This window comes from Schistosoma haematobium, chromosome 1, assembly GCF_000699445.3.
Source record: "Schistosoma haematobium chromosome 1, whole genome shotgun sequence".
NCBI lineage: Eukaryota > Metazoa > Platyhelminthes > Trematoda > Strigeidida > Schistosomatidae > Schistosoma > Schistosoma haematobium.
In genome coordinates, this window is record NC_067196.1 from 69,065,481 (window position 1) to 69,092,205 (window position 26,725).

The 26,725-nt window shown below is 30.6% G+C and overlaps 1 protein-coding gene across 1 annotated transcript in view; it reads right to left on the reverse strand.

Annotated features, from left to right (window-relative positions):
• MS3_00001972 (uncharacterized protein) overlaps window positions 1–26,725 on the reverse strand; it is a 56,489-nt gene that overhangs the window by 21,872 nt on the left and 7,892 nt on the right. Inside the window, exons 2-8 of the mRNA XM_035733710.2 lie at window positions 26,377–26,607; window positions 19,538–19,669; window positions 17,739–17,827; window positions 13,545–13,940; window positions 10,993–11,401; window positions 4,323–4,522; window positions 1,358–1,610 (exon numbers count right to left, since the gene is read on the reverse strand). Of these exons, the coding sequence (XP_035587832.2) occupies window positions 1,358–1,610; window positions 4,323–4,522; window positions 10,993–11,401; window positions 13,545–13,940; window positions 17,739–17,827; window positions 19,538–19,669; window positions 26,377–26,607 (1,710 nt within the window). The remainder of the gene's footprint in view (window positions 1–1,357; window positions 1,611–4,322; window positions 4,523–10,992; window positions 11,402–13,544; window positions 13,941–17,738; window positions 17,828–19,537; window positions 19,670–26,376; window positions 26,608–26,725) is intronic.

Below are 26,725 nucleotides of genomic sequence, written 5' to 3' on the forward strand. Positions count from 1 at the left end.
TTTGACATATTGAATATATTTTGTTGTGATTACTTAAGTATTCTGTTTTATTGTTGATTTAATAGTATGTCAAGGTTACCAAATTTCGTGATTTCACATCACAGACTGATTGTAGTTAAACAATCTTTCAGAATTAGAAAGTAGTTTCGTCCTAGTGAGGAAATTCTTTGCAGTGAGCGTTCACTTTCTTATTGATTATCAAATCTAGAATCTCCAGGTTTTGATGTGAGTGCTTAATCTTTAGAACAGTCAATGGACGTCCAATGATATACACTTATTACTTGAATCAATTGGCGATGTTGTGCTACTACCTTCTTATGAAGTTGATGAATAACTACTTCATGCATGATATGGTTGAACTAGCTTGGTCACGGCTTGTTCTGAGATGTCCGGGAATCGCCTATGGAATTTAGTTACGAGTGAGCATATGATTAATACTAGTATAAGGGTTTGTGAATAGCTTTATATCACGAACTGACCCATACTAGAACAAAACATCTGTATAGTGATTCCTGGTTTTCATTTGTTATCTAGCTAAGGTTAATCCATGATCTAAAACCATATTTGATTATGATTGACTCATAAACTACCATGATTCGTCTAATATTTTTCATATATGAATATAAATATTACTATCTATTACGGTAAAACCTAATGAAGATCCATTAAAATACAATATTATTCACTTATATGCGTTATTGTAATCTGATATATATATATATAAAGGCTAAACAATACTGGAGAATTTATGTACGAATTCATTCATTTGCTTATGCTAAATATTTGGAAACTTTGTCGAATATCTTTCTTCTCCTAATTTGGATATATCGTTTCAATATTATTGATTCATAATTTAGCTGTCTAACTAGTTTGAATGTCCATCTACTAGTCTTAAATGATTTAAAATGAAATAAAACATCTATAATACGAGGTTTTCTACTAGACGAATAGGTGAAAATTTTCTCTATATTATTAAAATAAAAAAAATTATTTTGTCTGTTGTTTAGTGTATTTTTATCTAAAAAAAATTCGAGTGTAACTTCTCACGATGAAGTTACCTAGTTACATGAAAGATGGTATGAATAATAATGTGTCTGACAGATGTATTCTGTTTAAAAATGCTCATACTTACGTAAAAAGTACATTTAGTTTTGAGTGTACACTATAAGATATTAGACTGCACTGCTATTGATGCTTAATTTAATTTTGAAAAATTTACCTAATAAATTATCATCTAAGTTACTGAACTATACACTGTTTTTCGACGAGAATTGATGCTGCTAATACTACTTAGTATGAATCTAAAACAAAAATAAGAAGATTGAATAGAATTGATCAGTAAAAATTTTCAACTTACACAGGATAGCTACGATTTCATCATCTTGTATTACTTCTAAAGATCCAGATACTACAAAGCATAACTGATCAATACTTTCACCTTGATGAAAGATTAGATCACCAGGAGCATTATGTTGAACTGTAAATGAAACAGCTAAAGCTCTAAGACAACTTTCACTGGCTAGTCGAAAAGCTGGATGCTCACTAAATACAGCACGATAAAGATGAACACATAAATCAGCTTTCATATCTTTTGGACAGTGATTCAATACCTAAAGTAATCAAAAGATAATGATATTTTTTCTTAGATAAGAATAATTATATGCTCATATTCATAAGTTATTCATAATAAGACTTAATGTTTATTGAAATTCAGTCAGAGCTCTATGTATCGTGCTTAAAATGTTATTTCATAGTGAAGAAACAAACAAACAGCGTAATCAAGTTTGATGGAAATGCAAATAAATAAGCTTCTAAACCTTGTACTTGATTAGCTAATCAGAAACAAACTTATTATCTGTGTATACTTCTATAGAAAAATTCTGATCAATCATATTTCTATTGACCTAATATTTGATATAAATTAGTAAGCTGGAAATGAAATAAGATATGCATATCAAAGTTGTTTTTACAGAATCAGTATACTATAATAATAATGATAATAATAATTATAATTATAGTAATAATAATAATAATGAGTATTTTCATTATCAGTAACAATCACTGTTCCCTATAGACAGGTTTATAGTGAACTCGCGAGAAATGAAACAGAATTAGGACATTATTTTTTGTTAGAAAAGAAAAACAAAAGAGTTTTATATGAATGTTTCATGATGTGCATCAGTATTTTCATAATTTCAATGTCGTTTGACGGTTGATACAGTTTTTTAGTTCTTTAAAATAAAATTATCCTTTCACAGTTGTTATTGCTTTTAAGTGTAAACAACAAACAAAACAAACTCATTATTCTCAAATATTTTATAACTGACTATATTTCATAACAACAATACTCTCTAAACTAATCATTATCATATTCTAGAATGAATGATTTGACTACACAAAAATATCCCTTTTTTAATGTCTACAATAAAACCTTTCACAAAATTATTAACAAATGATAAAAACAGTTTATTATCATAAATCTAATGAATAAAAAGTCAACAGTAATGTAAACATTCTAAGCAGAGATGAACCATTCACTTGGTATTATTTGGCTTGTATCTTCCCATTGAGGTTTAACAGAGTGATCAATTGCAGTCTTGAACTTGAATGGGAAGATACAAGCCAAATAATACCGAGTGAATTCAAATTCACCCCATTGCACAAGCAAGTGGCTATCAGGACTCAGTAGCTAAGTGGATAACGCGTTGGCGTTTGAAGCGAATGGTACTGGGTTCGAGTAACAGAGTGAACATCAACTCTGAGATGCAGGTACATCCAGCTGACGAGTCCCAAATAGGACTAAACGTGCGTCCTGAGTTCTACTGCTAGCCACTATCCATCATTGCTTACAAAAAGAGATGAACCATATTTCTTCTTTTTCTTCTTCGAAAAAAAGCGCTATTCACTTTCGGATTAAAAATGATCCCTAGAAAAAATGTATCACGGTCTGATAATTAATTATTTAAATATTAAAACAAATCATGTAAAACTGTGGTTAACTATGAGCTGCATTGTAGAATAAAAAAAGATGAGGTCGTATAAATAGAAGTTCTCTGAAATATATTTGTGAAACATCTCTATAATTATATAACTACTATTCTTCATTACTGATTATTGATATTAAGTTTCTGTATTGAGATATCATAAACGTTAGGAAAATATAATGAACTATGATAACTCTATATTGCAGAGAGTGATGAAGACAGTTAGCAAGGTGTGTGGTGAATCTTTTGAGGCCATAATTAATATGGTTGTGGATAAACATCTAAGGTTATGCAAACTTTTGGAAGATGTTATCTTACCAAATACTAACCATCCCCTTCACTCATATCTTTCTCCTTGTATATCTTCTGGCAGAACGAGACGTAATTACATTAAAATCCATGCACGCAAGCAAAAGTATAAAAGTTCTATAATACCTTACCTAGCAAATATACTCTGTGACGAACAGGTTGTTAGAGTTAACCTAGTCAATAACCTGCATTCTTAACATGTCTCTAATTTGGAAAGTTGTACAGTTTTTAAGATTTTTTTAAAACCTTTTTCACTTCTTTTATGTTGTTGCTTTTTTGTAAAAGAATCTTGTTGAAATACCTTGTGCTGAGAATTCTATATTGTACCAAAATATAATTTTGAATAAAGCCATTAATAAGTAATAATAATAATGTTATCAAAAAAACTCAAAAACTTATACATCCATAGGGTAATTATTACTAATCAAGTTTTGTTTTACTCATAAATTTATTTTTAAGGATATATTTATCCAATTAGAATAGTCTGAAACTCATTTTTTTATCTGTATGAAATTCCTAATCCGATATCATGAACTGATTGATTAGACTGGATCAGTAAATTACATTGAAAAGAAATGAATTAGTAAAAAAAACTGTGTTTGCTCTACTGATTGTCATACATCTCACTGAGCCCTATGAATATCAAACGATTACAACCTGATGTGTAACTGTAAAGAATCATGATTCGACAAAAATACACGATTAATGTTTCAAAAATTACAATATAAAGGAGGCACAAATGATTTTCGTCGACTGAATAAACATTAGGATAACCCATAAAATGAAGTAAAGAAATTTTTACTTCACCTATCAACAGCTTGAAATATTAGAAACTAGTGAACATATTTGATGGAGTTTTGTTCTCTGAGCTGGATGGTTTGGTCTTGGAGCTTTAATCGTTCTTCTGAACGACATCATCAGCACAAACTTGAGATGGACTTCTAGTGAACACATTCTCCACCAAAATCCTTTACATCAAATTATGTTTTTAAAATAGAAAAAATGCAACATATACTTCAATTTACTTACTGTTTGTGTATCTACACCTTTTGTAATCGACCAACTTGATGTTACGTAATCAATAACTCGTTCAGCTAATTCTTTAGGTACTTCATGAATTCGTAAAAAATCTTTCACACTAGACATTAATTGTCTAAGTCTTGCACGAGTTGCATGTGTTTGTTGTAAAATAGTCGCCACATTACCAAATATTGTTGCATAAACAAGTGCTATTTAATATTGTGGTAAATAAAATTTAAAAAAGAAAACATTTCAAAATGAACAAAACGATGCTACTATCATTGGCTAAATAATGAGGTAAATATCATACAGTAGGTAGTACAAGTGAATCTGTATATTCAACGATAAGTTATGCTTAATTTTAAAGTAACCAGTTGTAATATTTGATTTCCTAATAGATAAGCCTATAAATGAATTCCAACGCAACTAGCCACAAAATATCTAATCGTATCAACAGGCCTTAGGTCCATATTATTATTTGTTAAATTTACTAAACAGCTATCCCAATTACAACAAATGGTACTGACTTTCATTGCACACTTTGTGAGGGATCAATTCAGGAGAATGTCCTATAAATCCTTAATACTTTAAGTTTAGTTTTCTGATTTTAGTATTTGCTACATAACCTATGAATTACATGTACGTAGCATAAATAGAGTCTAATGACTAACGGATATAATACTCAAGAAAAATTAATTTATTTGAGTATTAACAAATTCCGAATTAAAAAATAATATTCAAACAATGAGTTTTCCCAACGTTTTCATTTTTACTAGCTGTATAATCGTATTCGTATGAGATAATGAGTGTGGTGAACAAGCTTTGGTATGCTAATTGTAAGTACAAAATGAATGTAAATTATAGAATGTAGATTGTAATAAAGGGTAAAACAGATTATAGATAAATGACTGAATTATGATAAAATACAGTGAAGTTGTAAATCACCGCAATATTTTGTATTTTGGACGAAATTGTTCGTGATATTGCTGTCTAAACTACATTATCATTATGATGTAAAATTAGATGAGGGTTCCAGTGAGATCAGAGACTCGCGTTTCGTGTTGTTTAGGACTTGCCAAATGGAGTTGACTAAATCTAGGTTGATGTTGACATGGAGACTTTAAACCAATTGCCTTTTACTTCAGAGGCCTAAAACGCTATCCGCTTAGACGGGTATGAATTTCATTTGTCACGGTGTAACTTGTCAAAATATATTCATTGGACAAGTAATATATGACATCAACACTTATATTTCCCAAAAATCAGTAGTCTCCAGTAAATTTGTTTCTTTGAAGTATATATCCAAATGATTATCGTGAAATTTGATTTTGTATGAGGTCCTGAGTATTCATTGTTTATGAGCTCAAAACTAGAATTTATCAACTATTCAGTACCCTTTAATTTGGAATGATTGTTCAACTGATAGAGGCCCATAATGAAAACTGTTTCCAAAATGAATATTTTTTTATAAATCATTTGACTCAATAATATAATTACTAACCTTGAGATGAATTTTTCAGAAGTTCTAGTGTGAAACTATGATTTATGGAGTCAGTGACTATCAATTCTTTCTCTTCATTCTTAGATAATTATCAATACATTATGAATCATCGCACTAGAGAGTCAAGGTTCCTTCAAAAAAATTTGCTCTAATCATCATCCTCTAACCAAGTTCACATTCTACACGTGTTTTATTTAAATTCAATATTTAGTTCTTAGTAGAAAGTGATTAGTTCTTTAAAATTTCTGATTTGTATCTAAGACTGATGTGGAATTCGATAGCCGAACAGAACTAATTTTAAATCTACACAACAATGAGATCTAATTTCATAGCTGGTAATAATGAATCTCCTTGAATTATACTATTTATGGCAATCTCTACGATACTAATCGTGATACTTTTCAAATTGTAGTAATATGAATTGATCAGGAGTAGTTGGTAAATAGTCCATAATACTTTACTAATCTCTATAACATGAATTATACATAAGGTTTAACTATTAAAATGAAAAAAATTGATACAGGACAACAGGTCAGTACTTTTCAATCATTCAAGGTGATTAGTAAGCAGCTAAACTCCAGTCTTCTGAAGTTTGCTGAAGCCGTTGTTATCAGACGTTAAAAACCTGACTTATATGCTCAGGAGATCGTTATTAATCTTTTCTTGCCTTGATGACAAATATTCCTTCTCAGCATCTTAAAATTTTTTTCTTTTTCTATTAACTCTTTCTTGTATTTGTTACATCATTGAGTTTTATTTCAGCTATCTTCCAAATTCATTATTTTATTTTATCAACTGAGCTCTACTCATTTTATTCGTATCAATGTTTACTCATTATATAATCACTTGTTTCTGGCCCTTTGAACCGTTGTTACAATCAATGTTGTAGAATGTTCTTGTACATAAGGTATATATTTACAATATTCAGTCTATTCAACATATTTTTAAACCCTTACTATACTATACTAATATGTATTCAGTATAACTCCCAACCAAACCCTCTCATTTAAGTAATTTAAATCCATTATGTAATTATGATTATAAATATCACAGGTTGTAATCAGCTGACGAGAACCTACGAAATAAAAGGAGTTCATGCTATTCTGCTAGAATCTTTATTCCTACTCTTTTCAAAATGATAAGGGGAACTATGTTTATGAAAAGATTATTTAATTTCTATAAACAATAATAAAAAAATAATAACCTAAAAATTTCAATATTAACAAAATAGACTGATGGATCTTGGGTTCGAATCCCGTGAGACGTGATTGTGGATGCGCGCTGATGAAGAGTCCCACAATGGGACGAAACGATCGTCCAATACTTCCAGGTTTTCCATGATGGTCTAGCTTCAATCGACTTATGATTTCAACTATTGAAATTACTAAAATCTTCACAAAACCCCTTCTGACAACTAAAATATTATTTACATAAATTTTATCATAACTATTAGATATTTAAAATTGTTTAAATTAGGAAACAAAAGTATCCATTCTAATTCTGTTTTTGTTTAAAAAAAGAACACAACAACAACTTAATTATTATTTACTTGTATAAGAGTATACTTAAATTATATTTATATTGATAAGAAACGCCTATTTTATTAATAATTAGGCCATAAACAAGCTCTATGATGAGTTTGATTTTGTACTCAAATGTAAATAACCATAATATGTATAACTTAAAAATTCATGTTTATTCTTATGTCTCATTATTGTCCTCATTAGATAGTTATCTCTGTTGCATATTTATAGTATAGATGAGTGAATTTTAACTTCTATAATAATAATATAAAATAAACATAGTCAATTATCTGATCAATACTTATTTAGATGATATTTATAAAGGTTGGACTATGTAATTACTAGTTTTGTTTGAATAAAGCATTGACCCTATAATAATTGATCTGATGAAATATAACATCCTCTTCATTCTTTACTATATTCAGTTGAAATTTTTAATCAGTGAGATTTCTATTTTACATGTTATGAAAAAGCATAGAAAGTTAATTGTTTGCTTAGCGGATTACTCAATAGCCAATTTTATAAAAGACTTTTAGGTTCAAAGTTCAGTTTGAAATAAAATCTATAGTCTACATGCCTAAGGATTTGTGTCAAATAGCTATGCGACTCATTCTAGTTCTCAGTTTAATGACGTTCGTGACTTGAGTTGTTCTTACACTGATTCCTCCTTAACTAATTACAAAAAAAATAGGTAAAAATTTTTGTCTCAATACAAGGGAATTTATTAAAATATTGTCTTTGTTAGGAAGTAAATACATAGTGTTCTTTTGAACGCAGAAATGAAATCTATATGATTATCATTTGTTAGAGATAAATTTTACAATCTAAAACCGTACATGTACATGTATATATATAATTGAATTTATCGATGTACCATTTACTCATGAGTAGTTAGTTTGAGATAACTCTTTAGAAAGAAATATTTCTATTTACAAGATTTGGTAACTAGTTCGGTAATGGATTCAGTCGGAAATCTTTCACAGTTGCCTTTTCTACTTTAGCTCATATGAATGCAAGCTTATTATAACTTTCCGTACATTACAAATTATGTATTTCAACAAAGTTAAAATATTATCAGAATGGGTTTTGTGGAGATTTTAGAAATTTCACTGGTTGAAATCATGAGTTGATTGAAGCTGGACCACCATGGAAAACCTGGAAGCACTGGGCGGCCGTTTCTTCCTAGTATGGGACTCCTCAGCAGTGCGCATCCACGATCGCGCAACTTCGTGGATTCGTTGAAGTTAGGCATTTACACTGTTGGATGCCGGCCAGCTCAGTGGTCTAGTTGGTTAAGCGCCTGCTGCGAGACTGATAGGTCATGGGTTAAAATCCCGCGGGGGGTGGGATCGTGGATGCGCACTGCTGAGGAGTCCCATACTAGGAAGAAACGGCCGCCCAGTGCTTCCAGGTTTTCCATGGTGGTCTAGCTTTAATTGACTCATGATTTCAACCAGTGAAAATTAAATTAACAAATTTTGCCAATATTAATTATTCTTACTTAAATTCTTCAACATTATTTGCTTAGTTGACGAGTTGATATTGTTTTTTCTTCCCATAGTTTATACTTTTGTATTATCACTGTCTGAATCTAATTTCTTTTTGTTCTTAAGAATGTTTTTCAATTTAGTTTTTCAAAAGAAGTCAGTTTCATATAAAATGATTCTTACTTACTAAGTATTAGATAACTAATAGAATTTTAAAAGGAAAACTATTATTCTTAGAGAAATTTGTCAATATTTAAAATTGTTGTTCCACCAACCATTCATTGTGAAGGTACTTTAGTGACTGACAAATTATATTTGTTTCCTGGACTTCCATTGGCCATTAATGATAGATTATAATTCTTATTTGTGATCAAATGCTATGTTCCCCCTCTTTTTATGATATAGCCTAATGAGTGTTTAAGCCAGTTTACAGATATTTTTTTACAAAAGTTTCATAGATTATTATAAAGTTCTTTAATGAAGGTGTGCAAAAATTCAAATGATGTGGTTCAAATTAGATCCATATGTAAAAGACCTAAGGTTATTACGACTTTTTACTACTGTGAAAACACAAATAGGCAATAAAACTACTGACCAGACTAATTATATGCTCACTAAACTGATTTTTCACTTACAATTGAACAACTCTTAAAATATACATTCATTAACTAAATAAACGGATACATATTACAACATTGAAATTATGAATTATACAGAAATAATTCAAACATGAAGGCGTGACCATAATATGACTTAGTTAGTTATGAGAATATCTGTAATTAATCAGTAATGATAGTGAAATTCACAAAGCAATTAGTGTGGCTCCATATTTGTCACATTCAACAGTAGACAATATAAATCAAAATAATTAATTACAAATAGTATATATTGATTGTGATTCAAAGTGGGATCCAAGGTGATCTTTTCATCCATCTTGGGGTTCATCAACTAAGAGGAGAACTCAGTACCTTTCGCTGTAAACACTAGTGCTTCACTTACTAATCTACTGAGTCCATAGAGTGAATAGCATGTTCGATGAGTATGGATATATACTAAAAATCTGTAGCTTGGGGCAATATCAAAGCAATGCACTTTGTGTGTACATAAGTCAATAGAGATTGATAAATTAAAATCAACAGGAAAATTCACTCACTATTTATAGTTGAATTGTTTGATTTAATAATTATCCTATGTTTCCTATTCAATCAATGTTAACCACCAACGAAATTTAAAAAAGTATAATTTATCACTACCCAACTTTTTCTATCTGAGGAAGATTTACGTAACTGGGCAAGGATATGAGATCAGTTGTGCAGACTGGTATGAAAATTGTGACTTATGACGATCGTTCACAAAAATGGAATTACTAACGCAATCATCGATAAACGGATATCAAAATACAAGACAACTGATCAACAATAAAAGTCAGTTGTGTAATGAAAAAGCAGGTATACAATATTTAGCACGAAATAAACCTGAGTAAATCTGATTTAAAACGTAAATGATGATAGGAATTGTAATTTTTTAGATTTTGGTATCTATTCATAAAATTTAAATTTGTTTACTTAGCTTCATTCTATTCTGTGATATTCATAATTACCAGTATAGGGTTGTGGAGATTATTAATTTATTAAGTGAGACCTTGAACCGATTGATGTTAGACCACCATTCAAAACCTGGAAGCATTGTGGGACTCCTCAGCAGTGTGCATCCATGATCCTGGTCGCGGGATTCGAACCATGGCCTTCAGTCCCGCGCGCGAACCCTTAACCTACTTAACCACTGAGCTGGCATCCAGCGGTGTTAATGTCTAACCTCAACCAATCCACGAAATTGCGCGACCATCTTCCATTGTCTGAGGTAGATACCTGTCTCTACCCGACACGGAATAACTCCACTGGTCACGACTTCTTACTAGAACTCCGAGAATCCCCTCATGAAGTTAGTCCCGCGAGCGGGATCGTGGATACGCACTGCTGAGGAATCCCATACTAGGACGAAACGGCCGTCCAGTGCTTGCAGGTTTTCAATGATAGTCTAACATCAACTGGTTCAAGATTTCAATCAATATTCATAATTGCCATTTGATTCAATTGTTGCTTTTGTTTTCAAATTACCATACTTACAATTTAATTTAAATAGTATTTAGAATAATATTTATCACTTACCTCCAATTAGCATAAAAATAATAGAAACAACTTTTTCTGATATTGTATTCGCTGCAACATTTCCAAATCCTATACTAGTTATCACAGATAAAGTAAAATAAAATGATGTCATGTATAGCATAGATTGTGATGGTAAATATTCCTCTAATGATGTATTAGACCAGTTTTTTGGACCAGTTGTTTCATTCATTAAATGTATTATCCAACCATGATAAATTTTATCTTTTAAATCATGCATTCCAATTAAATACCAGACACAGGCTAACCAATGAGCTAATAGTATAAAACAGAATAGCATAATTAATAAAATTGACGCCACATATTCCAAATATTGGTCTAATTTTCTCAATACTCGACATAATCGTAATAAACGTGCCAGTTTTAATATACTGGACAAATTGACTAATGTCTGTGAGTTACAGGAAAAGAAAAATAGAAGATAAATAAACGTAGAAGAAGATGTATTCTTAGACAGTAATATTTATTAGAAATTTTCCTAATATAAAAAAGAACTTACTGTCCAGTTTATGCTAAAAGAAGAATACTGCTTAGTTAAAAGATGGTTATTTGAAACGTAATGATTAATTAAAATCGATGATCTACTTTGGTTCATATCGACTGGAAACTGTTGGTGTAGACATCATACAAATTGGTGTATCTGCTGTCGCTGAATACCATCCTTATTGATAAAATGTGATTAGGACTAAGAACAAGGTAAACTTGGCTTTGGTTGCTAAACGGTTGTCAATCAGTGTAATCTTTTACTTATATGTAAGGGTGGCGATACCCCAAATGATCTAGAAGTAGTATTTTCAACTTTGTCAGGGGAGGTATTAGTCATATAAGAATTTCAGACATAGCATGTTAGTAAGTGCCAACCAGCATAAAACCTGGTTCTAGGAATTACTGAAGATTATCTGCAAGCACTTAGGACCAAAATTTCATCCTATTATATTACATGACTACTAGTGTAATTGACGGATAAAAGGTGACCATTCAGTCTATATTTTAAAATAAGTTCAATTTAATTACCAGAGCACCATAATGAAGCAGTTTATTATATAAATGTTGACAGCTGTTTTATAAAGATTATCAGTTTTTCGAAAAAAATTATTGAACCTCCTTGTAAAAATAACTGTTAGACAATGAAAATAACATTCTTGTATATAAATAGTAATTAGAAAAGTTTATTAAGACCTAAAAAATCATTTGAAACTTAAGTCAGTAAGTCAGCTGCAACGTAGGTTAAGTCAAGTATATGAATTTGTCCAAGTTGCCACACCTCAATAGCACAACAAGATCAACACCAAATTCATAGACGTAGTTACTTCAATGGTAGTAATATATAAATGAAAGATTGTGTATAAGGATATAATACAGGAAGAAAGAATTAGTCGGTAGAAAGAAAGGTATAAAGCAAATTTAATCCCACGGTTTAAGAGAAGACAATGAGTGAATACATCTAAGCCATTGTGATCGATTCTGAACCATGTCACCCAGAGTCTCCAACCATTGATTACGATAGTCACGCGAACCCCAACCAAGTAGTTTGCATCTACCAACATGCCTCAGAATAGAAGTTCGTGACTTCAAGCACCGATGCCAAGTTTTGGTTTGGCCGCCATTAACTTTCTTCCATTCTTTCTCCAACACTAGTTAGCATTGTACATTGTGGTAATCGGTGTTCAGGCATACGTAACACGTGGCCCAACCATCTCCGTCTATGAAAATCTACAACCTCATCGACTAATTTGAAACTTAAAATGTCTGTCTGCGAATATTCGTCAATAAATGGACAAATAGTTTGTTAGAAATCATATGTAAATATCTACGTGTTGTGAAAAAAAAAGATAAATTCAGTTATTATACTTTTGTAGGTTACTTAAATAAACATTTTGAATGGAAATGAAGTTTGTCTAAGAAATTTACTCTCAGTTTAACGGAGACTTGGAACTTAGAAAAATACTTTTTCATACAGATAAAAATTGTTATCTGTAACCATGTTTCACTATTGTTTACATGAGCTTGTGAAATCTGTTTCATTTTACAAATCTAATCGTTTACTTTGTACTGTTTCTTGTATGGAACACATTGCTTCATCTAACATGTGTTAAGTGGAAATGCAACTTATCATACTACACAGATGTTTCTAAAATGTGATCATCATAAACTTTATCATGTATAATGTATAATATTATTCAAAACAATACTGACAACAAAGAAATTGTGTTTGGTATAAATTTTATTGACATGGAAATTATCCACCCACGCATATTTACTATTTTTTTCTAATGATTTGTATCTTAGATTATATATACTGTCTCAAAAGTCTTCAGAAAGTAAGATCTATTCTGAGATGGTGGGGAAGATTTGTAGCTAAAGTGGATAATTTTGATGGAGTTGGATGCAGCTCAGAAAACAAAATTCCATCAAAAGCATGATGTATTCTGATACAATAACTGAAGACGAATAATAGTTTGTCAATTAAACATTTATTAACAATAATCTATACTTGACAAATTAATAATTTATTGAAATTATATTCAACTCACTGTTTGATCACTGAATACTGCTAGAATTCCAAATGGTAGCGAAGAGATTAAATCAACTATAAACCAACCTTTTAAGTAATTCAAACGTATCAATACTGGATCTGAAATAACCGCACCAGATGAGCCAACAAAAGTTGTATGGAAATTTAAAACAATATCAATGAAGAATATTATATCAACTATATGTTCAACAGCAAAGTATATTGATTCTTCTGATAATGTATCATGACCGAATGCAACACTATACGGAATAATAATACATGTATAACCAGTTAATAAAAATATTATCCAATCCCAGGCAGTTTTAAATGTTAAATAATGTAATACAACATGTGGAGGTGTTTTTGGTGACTCCTGACGGTATTTTGGTATACTGTTACTTTGAATGGGAGCAACCTTAAAATATAAATAGAGAAAAGGAAACATTACTTGAAAATTATTACTATGCATATAGAAAATAAATGTTTTACTGTTCAACTAGTTTTTCTTCTTTCGAACCGAATGATTCAGGCCAGATGAGAGATGTTCAGCTAGATATAAAGGCAGGTCAAAAGAAAAGCTTCCATGGATTAAAAAATCTGATCATATCAAACTTTTGGTGAAGTGATACATAATTATTCACTAGTTGACTAGAACTCCAGTAAATTCTGAGTACGTCCATTCGTAAGTAAATGGATTTAAAATTGCTGGCATAATCCAACATTAAAAATTATGATAGAAGAAAATAAATCATGCGTGTATAAATCCAAATCACTCCATCTTTTTATAGGAAATTTTTCTCTGTGATCGTACGTTTGATTATATATTAGAGTAGATTAAAAGCTATTGAAACTCAGGTAAGTGACGTACTTGCATTCAAGCTAATCGAACGATCGATTAATTAAAACGATTACAAATACCCTTTTTATATATGCTTGATTTACATTGTCACAACTCATTTGGTTAATTGTAAACAGTTGTATTCTAGATAACGATAATAGACTGAAAGTATCACACCTAATTACTTGTTTTCATCTTGGTTAAAATGCCATGTGAAAAGCACTTTAAGCTTTCAGAATTTTTCAAAATAGTTGCATAGAATAAGAATTTTTGGTGTGGTTATCATCACATCATTATTTGTTCAGATATTTGAATTCTAATTTTTAGATCAAAAGTTCAGATACACTATTGGATAGTAGCATTATCAATCATATATACACCATAAATCGAAACAGTGCACATGATTCTATGCTGAGTTGTACTAATTTAAACTATATTTCCTCACAGTCGGCTACTATTCAATTGATATGAAATAAAGGTTTGCTATGATACATAAATTATTATTATTCACTTATTCACTTTGTTTTCTGATAACTTCGTATAAATGATTGACTAAATTTATTGGTTAGTATATGAAGTTTGCAAAGACTTTAGACACACCTTAGACACATTTTACTGATTTTATCATTATGGAAAATGGACAAATAAATACCTTTATATCATAAAATGAATAATTTAGTAGATAAGCTCACTTGATTTATTCAGACAGATAATAATTTCTTAATAATGTAAATATCCTAAAGAGTAAAAACATCGTCTATACTATCCTTATGTATTAGACAAAATTTCTAGGCACAAGACTGAATTATACATATATTTCTGAAAAATGATGATTTCGAAATATCTATCACTAGTAGCTTTATAAATTAATTGAATTGTATCACATATATACAAGTGGATAGAATATTTGTTGAAGGTATACATCACATATTGACTGTTGTAGTATTATTGTGATTCAGTGAGTGCTGGAAATTCGTTTCGTCCTAGTATGCTACTTCACAGTAGTGCTCATCCACAATCCCACCAGTAATTATACTCAAAACGTTTAGGTTTTAAGGAGAGTGCTTATCTGCTTGGAATCCAGGAATCTGAATTTCCAACTTAGACCAATTTTTGATATATAGCAGCGATCATCTAATGTCATAAGTGTTGATTGCCTTACTCTCGATGAAATAGCTTGTTACTGCACCTTAGTTATCAGTGAAATCTCGAATCAAATAACTTCGACATAAGTATCACTTGAAAATTATATTAGCCTCCATAAAAATTCCTAAGAAGTGTAGATAATTATTTTTCAATCATGTTTAAAATTATTCACATCATGGGAACTATAATATTAACAAAATATATCTATATTCTCTTAAATGACGATTATGTTTAGTCAAAAAGATAAATTTATGTAAACACCTACTTAGATAATTAATAAATTAGTCAGTACTCTATCACTATCCATTATGAAGTGAAATCAGTCAGTCAGCTACAACTTAGGACCAGGAACATATATGCATCGGTCATTACAATTTCATTAATACATTAGTAATTAATAATATATTACTATAATTATGAACTATACATAAGTGAATAAAATTTATTGATGACTTGCGTCTCAGATGAGTTATTAGTACCATGACAACTTTATTAAAATAAATATTTATCATTTATATGATAAAGAGTAAATTTGTAACTCAAAATATTTTGTCTGAACCAAATCATTTGACAGTTACTTGAAACAAAAATTGTTTATATGAGAGGTTATACCGATTGTTTTGATTGAGATCATGAACCGATTGATGTAAGACCACCTTTGGAAACCTGTAATCACTGGACGGCCGTTTCGTCCTATTGTGGGATTCCTCAGCAGTGCGTATCCACGATCCCGGTGGCGGGATTCAAACCCAGGGCCTTCGGTCTCACGCGAGAACGCACAACCAACTGGACCACTGAGTCGGCATCCATTGGTGGTAGTGTCTAACCTTAACCAGTCCACGAAATTGCGCGACCAACTTCCATTGTCTGAGGTAGGTACCTGTCTCTACCCAATATGGATTAGCTCCACTGGTCACGGCTTCTCACTAGAACTCCCTGGGTTCGAATCTCGCGGTGTGCGTGGTGGATGCGCACTGCTGAGGAGTGCCACAATAGGACGAAACGGCCGTCCAGTGATTACAGGTTTCCAAAGGTGGTCTAACATCAATCGGTTCATGATCTCAATCAAAAACTTAATAATCTCCACAACCCCTATACTAGTATACCAATTTTATTATTCCTTTTTGCCTTTTTTTATTTTTCAATGTCATACAAAATCATCAATATGTTTAAATTCTTTGAATTTTGAATACCTAAACTAGATGATGAGATAGTGGAAAAGATTTGTAGCTTAGGTGGGTGATTTCGACGGGGTTTTGTTCTCTGAGCTGGATGGTTTGATCGTGGAGCTTTCATCGTTCTTCTGAACGATATCATGAGCACAAACTGCAGGCACAAGTGAAACGTTCGAATTTCTCCACATGTGGTTCACAGCTTCTCCTGTAGACCTCGATGTTGATTGGTTCTTGTTGACCTTAAACCTGTCATTGTTCTTTGTTTTGGTTGTATCTCCCATTGGTTTGATTTTTGTTCCTATGTTTGTGAATAATTTTCCTGATTGGTTCGATTGGATCGATTTAGATGTGTTTGTTGATTGCTGATTGACCCGAGTATTAGAAGGGGTTTATGGGGATTTTATTAATTTCAATAGTTGAGATCATGCGTCAATTGAAGCTAGGTCCTGGGTTCGAATCCCGCGGGGCGGGGTCGTGCATGCGCACTGCTGAGTTCCACAATAGGACGAAGCGGCCGTCCAGTATTTCCAGATTTCCCATGGTGGTCTAGCTTCAATCGACTCATGATTTCAACCACTGAGATTGACCTGAATGCCGAGCTTCTAAAAAATCTCTTATGTTTTTGGAATTTCCTCTTTCCAAGACTTCCACATTTTTCCAGTCAAATGAGTGTCCTCAGTTTCCCACGTGCATTGATAAAAGTTCAGCACTCAAGTTTGATTGTTCGAAATGTATTGAGCAAATTTACCACATAATTCTGATAAACTTCGTCTTCTCATTGCATTATCGAAATCGTTTGTTTATTAGGTATCCATTGAAGTATGTTCTATCATAGGAGATGAATTCTGAAATTTATCTAATTTAAACTCAATACTATTAGGAAACTATAAGTGTAAGAACTAAATAATCATATAAATGCATTATTCAATAATCTACTCTATAAAAGAAGATATAGTTTTGAATGTAATTAATTTCTAATAGTTTCTTACTTTGAAAAAAAAGAATATCTTATTAAAATTAAACAATTATTATACAATTAGGAAAATTCACTTACAGCAACCAATGAGTCGTCTAGTTCAACTTGTGATAACACAGTTTTATTACGAGCCACTGAACGTGCCAACTTGGCAAATTTACTAAAACCTTTGAATAAAAGTAAAGTATAAGGATAATCGGGTTTTTTTAGAAAACTGTATATGATGAGCTTTAAAGAGAAATACACGTAATAATAATAATAATAATAATAATAATAATAATAATAATAATAATAATAATAAAATGTTACCATATATTTGTACCATACATAATTTCTACATAGCAACAAGACTTTTTAGGATTAAGTGATATAAATATTATTTGAAATTAGTTTAATAAAATAAAGATTGATACTTTTTAATAAATCTGATTGAATTTTTCAGTTAAGATTATTTTTATTGTTTTTCATTTTGAAGTTTCATTATATTTAAATTAGTTGGATAACTTATATGAACGTGAAAATAATTCAGTAAGTAAATGAAATACCTTTTTGAGAAGAAGTTTTACCTTAAACATTTACATTACTACTATTTTAGATCCTTTGAAAAAAAAATAAGTTTTTCATAGTATTAATAATCAGGAATGTGTCATTTTTAAGTAGTATCATAGTAATTGCCAAATAAAGTCCATGTTTTATAAATTATCTGACTTGTGAACACTGTCTACTTATCATAATGAAAAATTTTTGAAGGTGAATATGTATAGTGTTTTCTAGATTATATTTACACTTGCAAATCTTTTACGAACAGCATCAACAACCAGGATTGTAGATTAAAGTACACTGGTTTATTATACTTCTTGTTAATGGGATCCACAGTGACTGACATTGTTCGTCACGATCACACAAGAAATATTTCTTATTTCAGTGTAAAATACCACTTTCGACAAATATATACATAACAAACAATGACTGAAAAGCAGATGTCACCAATAATCAATCCATTTAATATCTCCGGGCATCTGCTTTCAGCTATGCTTTCATTATGAGTTTAGAAAAATTAAAATACGGGAAAAATACTTTGGCAGTTGAGATAGGGGGTTGCGTTTTAAGAGTAACTGCCCTTTGAGGTCCAGTCCTTAAAAGAAGAAGTTTTAATTGAAGTTTAGATATCACATCTAATGATGAAGTGATAATTTACAAAAGAATAAGCACAAACTTAGTTTTTAATATTCTATCCTTTTGCTGCGTAGACGAGAAAAATTGAGAAGTTCAATCCCTGAGTCACTAGTTCCATTGAATTCTGACGATGAATATTTTTTCTCTTCACTATTTAATACCCAACTGTGGTGTGGGTTACTTATATCCACATAAGTAGTATATAACGATGATCAGGCATAGGATGTATTTCAGTAGCAGATTGATAAGGAAGGAATGGAAACGGAACGCAATTGGTATGAAAATGCATGGATAATGAAATCTGAGACAATGAACTGATATTTGCGAAAGGAACAGTCAAGTTTGAGACGATGGATTGATATTTTGCAAATTAACTATTTACTATATGGTTCCCAAATTTTAGTCAGATGTTCTGTAATTTCCTGTCAATTCAATTCTATTGTTCCCACTCGTGTTCTTATTCACTATACAACAACAGAAATCCATGAACTGTTAAGTTATTTACTCAAAGGGCTTAATGTATTTCACTCTAAATCTTCTATTAAGGATAGCTATCTTAATTTACGAATAACCTATAAATATGTTGACCGGAATCTGTCGCTCCATACAAAGAGATATCTTTGATTCACAGAATTTCAATTCACTAATTTTATAAGAAATAGAAATAATCTCTAAATAATTAATAATTATAAAAAACTTACTTCCACTAAGTGTCTCGTCGTCCAGTGGTTGTCTGAGTGGTGATATATCATAAAATAAAATAAGATATAGAGGTATTTCATGTTTATCATTTTCAACTGGAGCCACACACATAATAACCCAAATCATTGAACCTGAAGTATGCAAAGAACTAATTAATAATTACCTAGTAAAATGTAAGGTTGGGAGTGGGTATGTTATGTGAAAAAAATTATTATAATATACAACAGACTGAAATATTCAAGATTTATAGTCTAATAACTTATTGACAAACCTAACCAACTATTTTCACTAAAACAAAATCAACAGTCTTAGGTGACTATGAATGTTTCATTTCTTTTGTCAATGAATTGCTTACGTTCTAGATATAAGAGCGATAATGATCTACAGATGGATGCATAGAGGAGTTTTTGTCAGTGAAGATTGCAAAAAAAGACCAGTAGGTTTAGAAAGATCATAAAATGTGTTCACGCGGTCATATATATATAAGATAAGCTTTAAGACCCACAAACATTCATCTTTGGGAAAGCTGGTGTTAAAAGTTATATATATAGTGAAAAAATGGATTGATGAGCTAAATAAGAAGAGTAAAGCTCATATAAGATCCAATAATAAATAAAAAGAATTCATAATCAAGAGCACGAAATTAGATGTTACGTAACTAATTTTCGGAAACTAATGCTACCAGAGGAGGGTAAGACTAACCTCAGCATCATTTTGTATTTACGAATATGATTTAATCCTTTCATATCGATGGTTTTGGAAATTAAAAGTAATTTTATTCTTTACTTACAAGGATTTTGAATTGTCAACATAGAATCGATTACCAAGTAGACGACAGAGTCTCACTGTTAAAAACTTTTGAGCTTTTATTCTCGACTTCTGTAGTGCGTGTTCTTTTAACTCTGAAATATGTGGCTTTCAGTAGCCGAAGATCTGGATCCATTTGGTTCGTATGAATGCTCGCTATTGAAACATACATGTCGTCAATCCACGTATAAAATAATCGTTTTAAATGGCGTTAGTGAACAACGGAACTAAATAAGTGAAGTATGGGATTGAATTTCGAATACGTGTATTTCATTTAATCGTCGATCCTAAGGCGAAGTAAAGCAAAACGACACTCAATGGAGGAAGGAATTGAGCCAACTCAATTTAACCGTGCGTGAATCGATATTTATAGTCACACAAAAATAAATTACAGACATATGATGAGTAAAATAAGAAATGCACATACAGACGCTCACATAAAAACAGACAAGGTTGATAAACGAATAAGTGACAGGGTAAAAATGTGGCTTGACAAGAATGAATAGACTGATCTGTCCAGAGGCTAGAATAACCTATGTGGGCTTGACATAGTACCAGCCTCAACAGACTCAGAACATATATGTAACTTCCCAAACACTTTAAAAATTTGGATTTCTTGATACACTCACTCCGTCTCCATTTCAGTGATCGATTTGAGCATAATGATAAAAGTTTTTTAAATTATTTATATGGTTTCCAAATTTAAGGAGGAATTAATCTAGTAAGACTAATGTGTAGAACTGAGATTCTTTTAATTCAGTGTTTTTACAAATCCACTAATGTGTATAGATTACTGAGATTTATTAATTGAATAATATTTGGTTTAGGGGTTTGTAGCAATCACTTATCATGAAGTTAGTTTTCATTGAGAGCTGACATCATGCAAAAAACATCTGGGCCTAAGAAGGATAGCATAGCTTTCTCACCCTAACTTGGTACTGTTTAATATTTAAAACCTATAACTCCATTGAAGACCATATAAATCACAGTTTAAAGCTCATACTATTCATTCAATGGATTGAAATTCACTCATTCATATTTTCATTTTTAATCAATTTATAATCTAATATAATCACAGCTGCTTCCATGTTTAGTATTTGTTTCACTCAATATATGACTATAATTTCTTAGACAGTGGTACCCATTAACTTCTTAAACCTGATCAAAGGTGGGAACTTGACTACATTTGTACAGAAGAGTTTTAAAAATGACGTATTAACCAAAACGTTAGTATTGATTTTTTCCCATATTGCTAATAATTTGATGGTAAGTTGAATGTATCGAAAGTCATAAATTAATGTTTATTGAGTAAACACTACTCAACCGGAAATTCAGTACTTAATACACATAGATATTACAATATTCTACGATTGTATTATGTTTACTTGAAGCGTTAATCCTTTCATGCTTACTTCGAACACCTAGATTATGCAGTGGAGATGCCAAATAAAAAAGATCATTCGCTGCATGCAGAGAGAAAAAGCATTTGACCAAAACATTTTGTCATAATGGTATTTATTATTATTATTATTATTGTTATTATTATTATTATTATTATTATTATTATTATTTGGAGTTTACTTGACTATAAACGATGTATGCTTAAATCGAAATAAATAAATTAGCATTTTAATGAGAAAATTTAATTCAGAATAAAACAAGCAAATGAATAGAAAAACTTTAATATTTCAGAAACATTTTTTCTGCTCAAGTTCATCGAGAGAAAACAACATTAATAATAGCAATAATTATAATTTTGATATCTAATATTAGTGTAGAATGGAGAAAAATGTTAAGTTTTTGATTAAGATCACGAATCAATGAATGTTCGATAACCATTGAAAACCTGGAAACACTGGACGTCCGTTTTATCCTAGAATGGGACTCCTCAGCGATGCGCATCCACAATTCCGCACACGGGATTCGAAGCCAAGATCGTCGGTCATCCAGGACTTCCAGAATTTTCAATTCATTAATTCATGATCTCAATAAAAAATCTATAGTAATATTTGTTTGGGTTTCACTTAAATTATATTACCTTGATTAGATATAAAACGGGGCATACACTGCTGTTGGCTCACAACCATATATATTTATGAATATATTCATTCAAACTTAACGATTTTCATAATCATAATAAAATAACAGCTAATCAATAAATATAACCATAAATCAATTGAACTTTGAAATGAAGTTCTATGAAAGAATGGAACAATGATGATCAATAGTGAGAACATTAAAGTTCCAGAGTAAAACAAAATAATAATAATCTATCAATATTAGAAGAAATTTTGAATCGAATTAAAGATTAGTAAACACATAGAAGGTTTATCTTTGATAATTAATAATTATAAAAGCCAATATGAAAATATTATTTAATCATTTTTTTTTATAGGAAACATTTACTTTCCATAATTTTATGTTACACTTTACTATTCTATTAAAAGATAATCAAATGAAAATATTTCATTGAATGATCTAATGTGAATAATAATGATAATAATAAAAATTGGAAATTGAAAAGAATTCATTTTAATGTTTGTATTGAGATTTTAAAGAGATGAGGGTTAAACAGTTTTCTTTTTTAATTACAATTTTTTGTTTGTTTTAATATTTAATGTCATCCATATAAATTGAACTTAATTTTTTTTTAAACTGTCAGTTTGATCAATATTCATATGATCCATGGGAACTATTTCCATAAAGGTAAGAATGGCGAAATATTAGAGTTATAGATAATCGCACAACGATATTAATATTGAAATCATGAGTTATTTGAAGCTAGATCACCATGGAAAAGCTGAAAGCATTGGATGGCCGTTTCGCCCTAGTATGGGACTCCTCAGAAGTGCGCATCCACGATCCCGCTCCCCCCCGCGAGATTCGAACACAGGACCTATCAGTCTTGCGCTCAAGAGCCTAATCACTAGACTACTAAGCCGGTATTCAACGGTGTTAATTTCTAACTTCAACTAATTCACGAAATTGAGCGACACATCCACCATTGTCTTCAGTGAGCTGATATCTCATGATTTCAACTATTGAAATTACTAAAATCTCCATAAAACCCCTTCTGATATTATTATCATTATTAACTCGACTAACAAGATTAAATTCTCCTACTATGTATTTTGCCCATACGATTTTTTCAAATTTTGTTAGATTACTATTATACTGATTATGTCTTGACAGTACTATAAATCATTCTGGTCTTTATTAAATGATCTTTTTAATTTATAAATAACACAATTTTGTGTCGTAACAGATGCAAACGTTTACCATTTTTAACATATAACGTTGTCAAATCCATTAATACATGCCTTGTTTCGTAAAATATCACGATAATTAACACTAGAAATAGCTATTTTTGTCTAATGAAATTAGTAATATGTAAAATTGCGTGTAACTGAATATCATTGATGATGAAACATGAATGTTATTCTAATGAATACATTGAAAGAATCTTCAAGGTAATAATATTATTATTGAACTATTTAGACAATAATTAATACTGTGATGGCGAGCAGTCTTTTTTCATTCTCTCGTAAATTTCTGTTTCGCTATAAGCACTAAAACATATCTTACATTGAATGACATACTTCAAAGGTTTCTGCATTCATCAGTCTGATACATTTGTTCTGTAGCATGATAAATGAAATCTTTGTCACAGGACCGATAGAACCTGGGTTCGAATCTCGTGGGAGGGGTTGTGGATGTGCACTGCTGAGGAGTCCCACACTAGGATGAAACAGCCGTCCAGTGCTTCCAGGTTTTCCATGGTGGTCTAGCTATAATTGACTCATGAATTCAACTACTAACTTACTATAATATCCACAAAAACCCTTTTCTGACATTATTTTATATTTAATTATATAATGAAAAAAAAATCCAAATTGCGAAAGTAAACAATGAATACAGAAATAATTTTTTAAATTATGGTTCTTATAATTTCAACTTGCATCTAATATTAATTCAAAAGTTTTCTTTTTTCATTTGACAGAGTTGTGTGTAATTTTAACCTATTTATTTTACTGATGGTCATCTAGATACCTCAACTGATTAATGGATTGTCTAAAAGGAATGAAGTCTTATAATAGTGAGATGTGAATCCTCATTGTATAGCTATCAGAAAACAAAACCATACAATTACTAGTCAAATAGTATCAGACAGTCAGTGTTATTTTCTTACTATACAAAGTATGTGATATTGTTATCGTAGGTTACTTATTCATTAATAAACGAATAATCAACACTGTACATTGAAGTCATTTACCCTAAGACTAAGAATGTGGCCCGAAGTCAAGCATACAAAATTGTACCCTTTTTACGACTGAATGGTAGAAAACTCCATGATACCCGTTGGGATATTCAGAAAAATATCCCAAAAATTATCCTGTTAAGTCTAATGCCATCCTTGGACTTAAAATGGTATCATTTTTCTATAGGTCAATATTTATTTCACGTGTCATTTTCTTGTTGGCCAAATATTGTACAAATGTTATTTTCTATCTTATGGTACAATGTGGTCTGTTTGATTGGTATATAAATAGAGTATGTTTGAAATATAATAATTCATATCGCAGAGGCTGAGACTTGTGTTCTGAGCTTAACTGGCTGGGCTAGGCGGAAAGCAGGGCCAATCAAGTCTCTAGACTGCTCGCACTTGTTTTACGCGTCCTTGGTCCGATCGATAATTTACTGCACATTAATCGGCGGTCACAAGATATAACAATTGGTTACTTTGGGCTATAACAAGACCATAAATTATCATTTTGATCAAAATTATCAGGGTCAAAATAACAATTTAAAAGGATGATTAAACTCTCATCGTCACCCCATTCTATTTCAAAGAGCAAAAAAAACAATCCCATATCAGAAACTATTTTTTGAAGCTTTATATACTAATGTTTCATACTGTGAGCGATATCAATCATCATAATTAAATAATAAGATATCTAATTTCTTTTGGAAAGTTAGAAAACATTGAATTTCTCATTACTTTATAAAACTATGAAACTGGATTTCACAACTTCTTTAAATTGCTACCAAAAATTAGAGTCTAATAAATGAAAATAGAGATTCATTGATGCATATAAATCCGTTCTTTTTATCAATGATCATTCTAAGAATATTAATGGCTATATTGGTTATTCTCAATTTTATACTACAACATACTTTGAATAGTATCTAGTACTATAATCTAGGATAGATTTTACCTTCTATTTAAAACATGTTAGCTAAATAGATGTTTATTTTAGTGTTCATTTATACATTCATCAATGAAGATAATGTTCAGACATTCGTTTCACAAGTTATTTTGCCAACATTGTCTATTCAACTAATGTTTGAATATCAGGAATATGAAAATATTATATTTTTTAAAGAATCAATTTATTAATTTGTAATTTATTATCATTTCAGTTTTAGTTACCATTGGGATTTACTTATTACACACTATAATATCTCAAAGAAAAGCTCATCGAAATAATAATGACTATTTCTTTTGATTGAGATCATGAATCTATTGATGCTAGATCACCATTGAAAACCTGGAAGCACTGAACGGTCGTTTTGTTCTAGTATGGGACTCTTCAGTGGTGCACATCCACGATCCCTATTGCGGGATTTGAACCCATGACCTCTGATCTCTTAGCTGAGGAATCCCATACTAAGACGAAACGGCCGTCCAGTGCTTTCACAATTTCAACGATGGTCTAATATCAGTCAATTCATGATCTCAATCAGAAAACTTATCAACCTCCACAACCCCATACTGATAACAATAATTATGTTGAATTTCACACTGTTTTTTTTAAGTTAGCATCTTCATAGATATAATATTGTAAACACTGAAGGAGTGTACACTTTATCATATCCAGTATACTGTTGTAAAATATTTTGTAAATGGTATTCTTTATGTTTTAAATATTTACGAATAAAAAGAATTTAATTGTTAAATTATCAAATTAATGTAATATAATAACAAATTAACAATTAAGTAGATAACAATATTCATGATAAACTAACTCACGATTCTTTTTATATAAAGTAATTTCAACTTGATCAAAATAACCTTCATCTAATGCATTTTTCAATCTTTCTATTGCATTAATTGATGTTCTTTTACCATGTAATTGACGACATATAGCATTTTGATGCATCATTTCACGACTTGTATAATTTGTCATTTTAGTAAAACTTTCATTGACATATATTATTGGATGATCAACTATTCTAGCATTGGCAATTAATAATCCAGTTTCTTTTTTACAATTTTGTGTTTTATGAATTATAAATACAAAAATATAGAAAGGAAATTAGTATCTGTAGGTGAGGGATAAACTGATATTTAAAATAATAATATTAATAACTTTATTCAT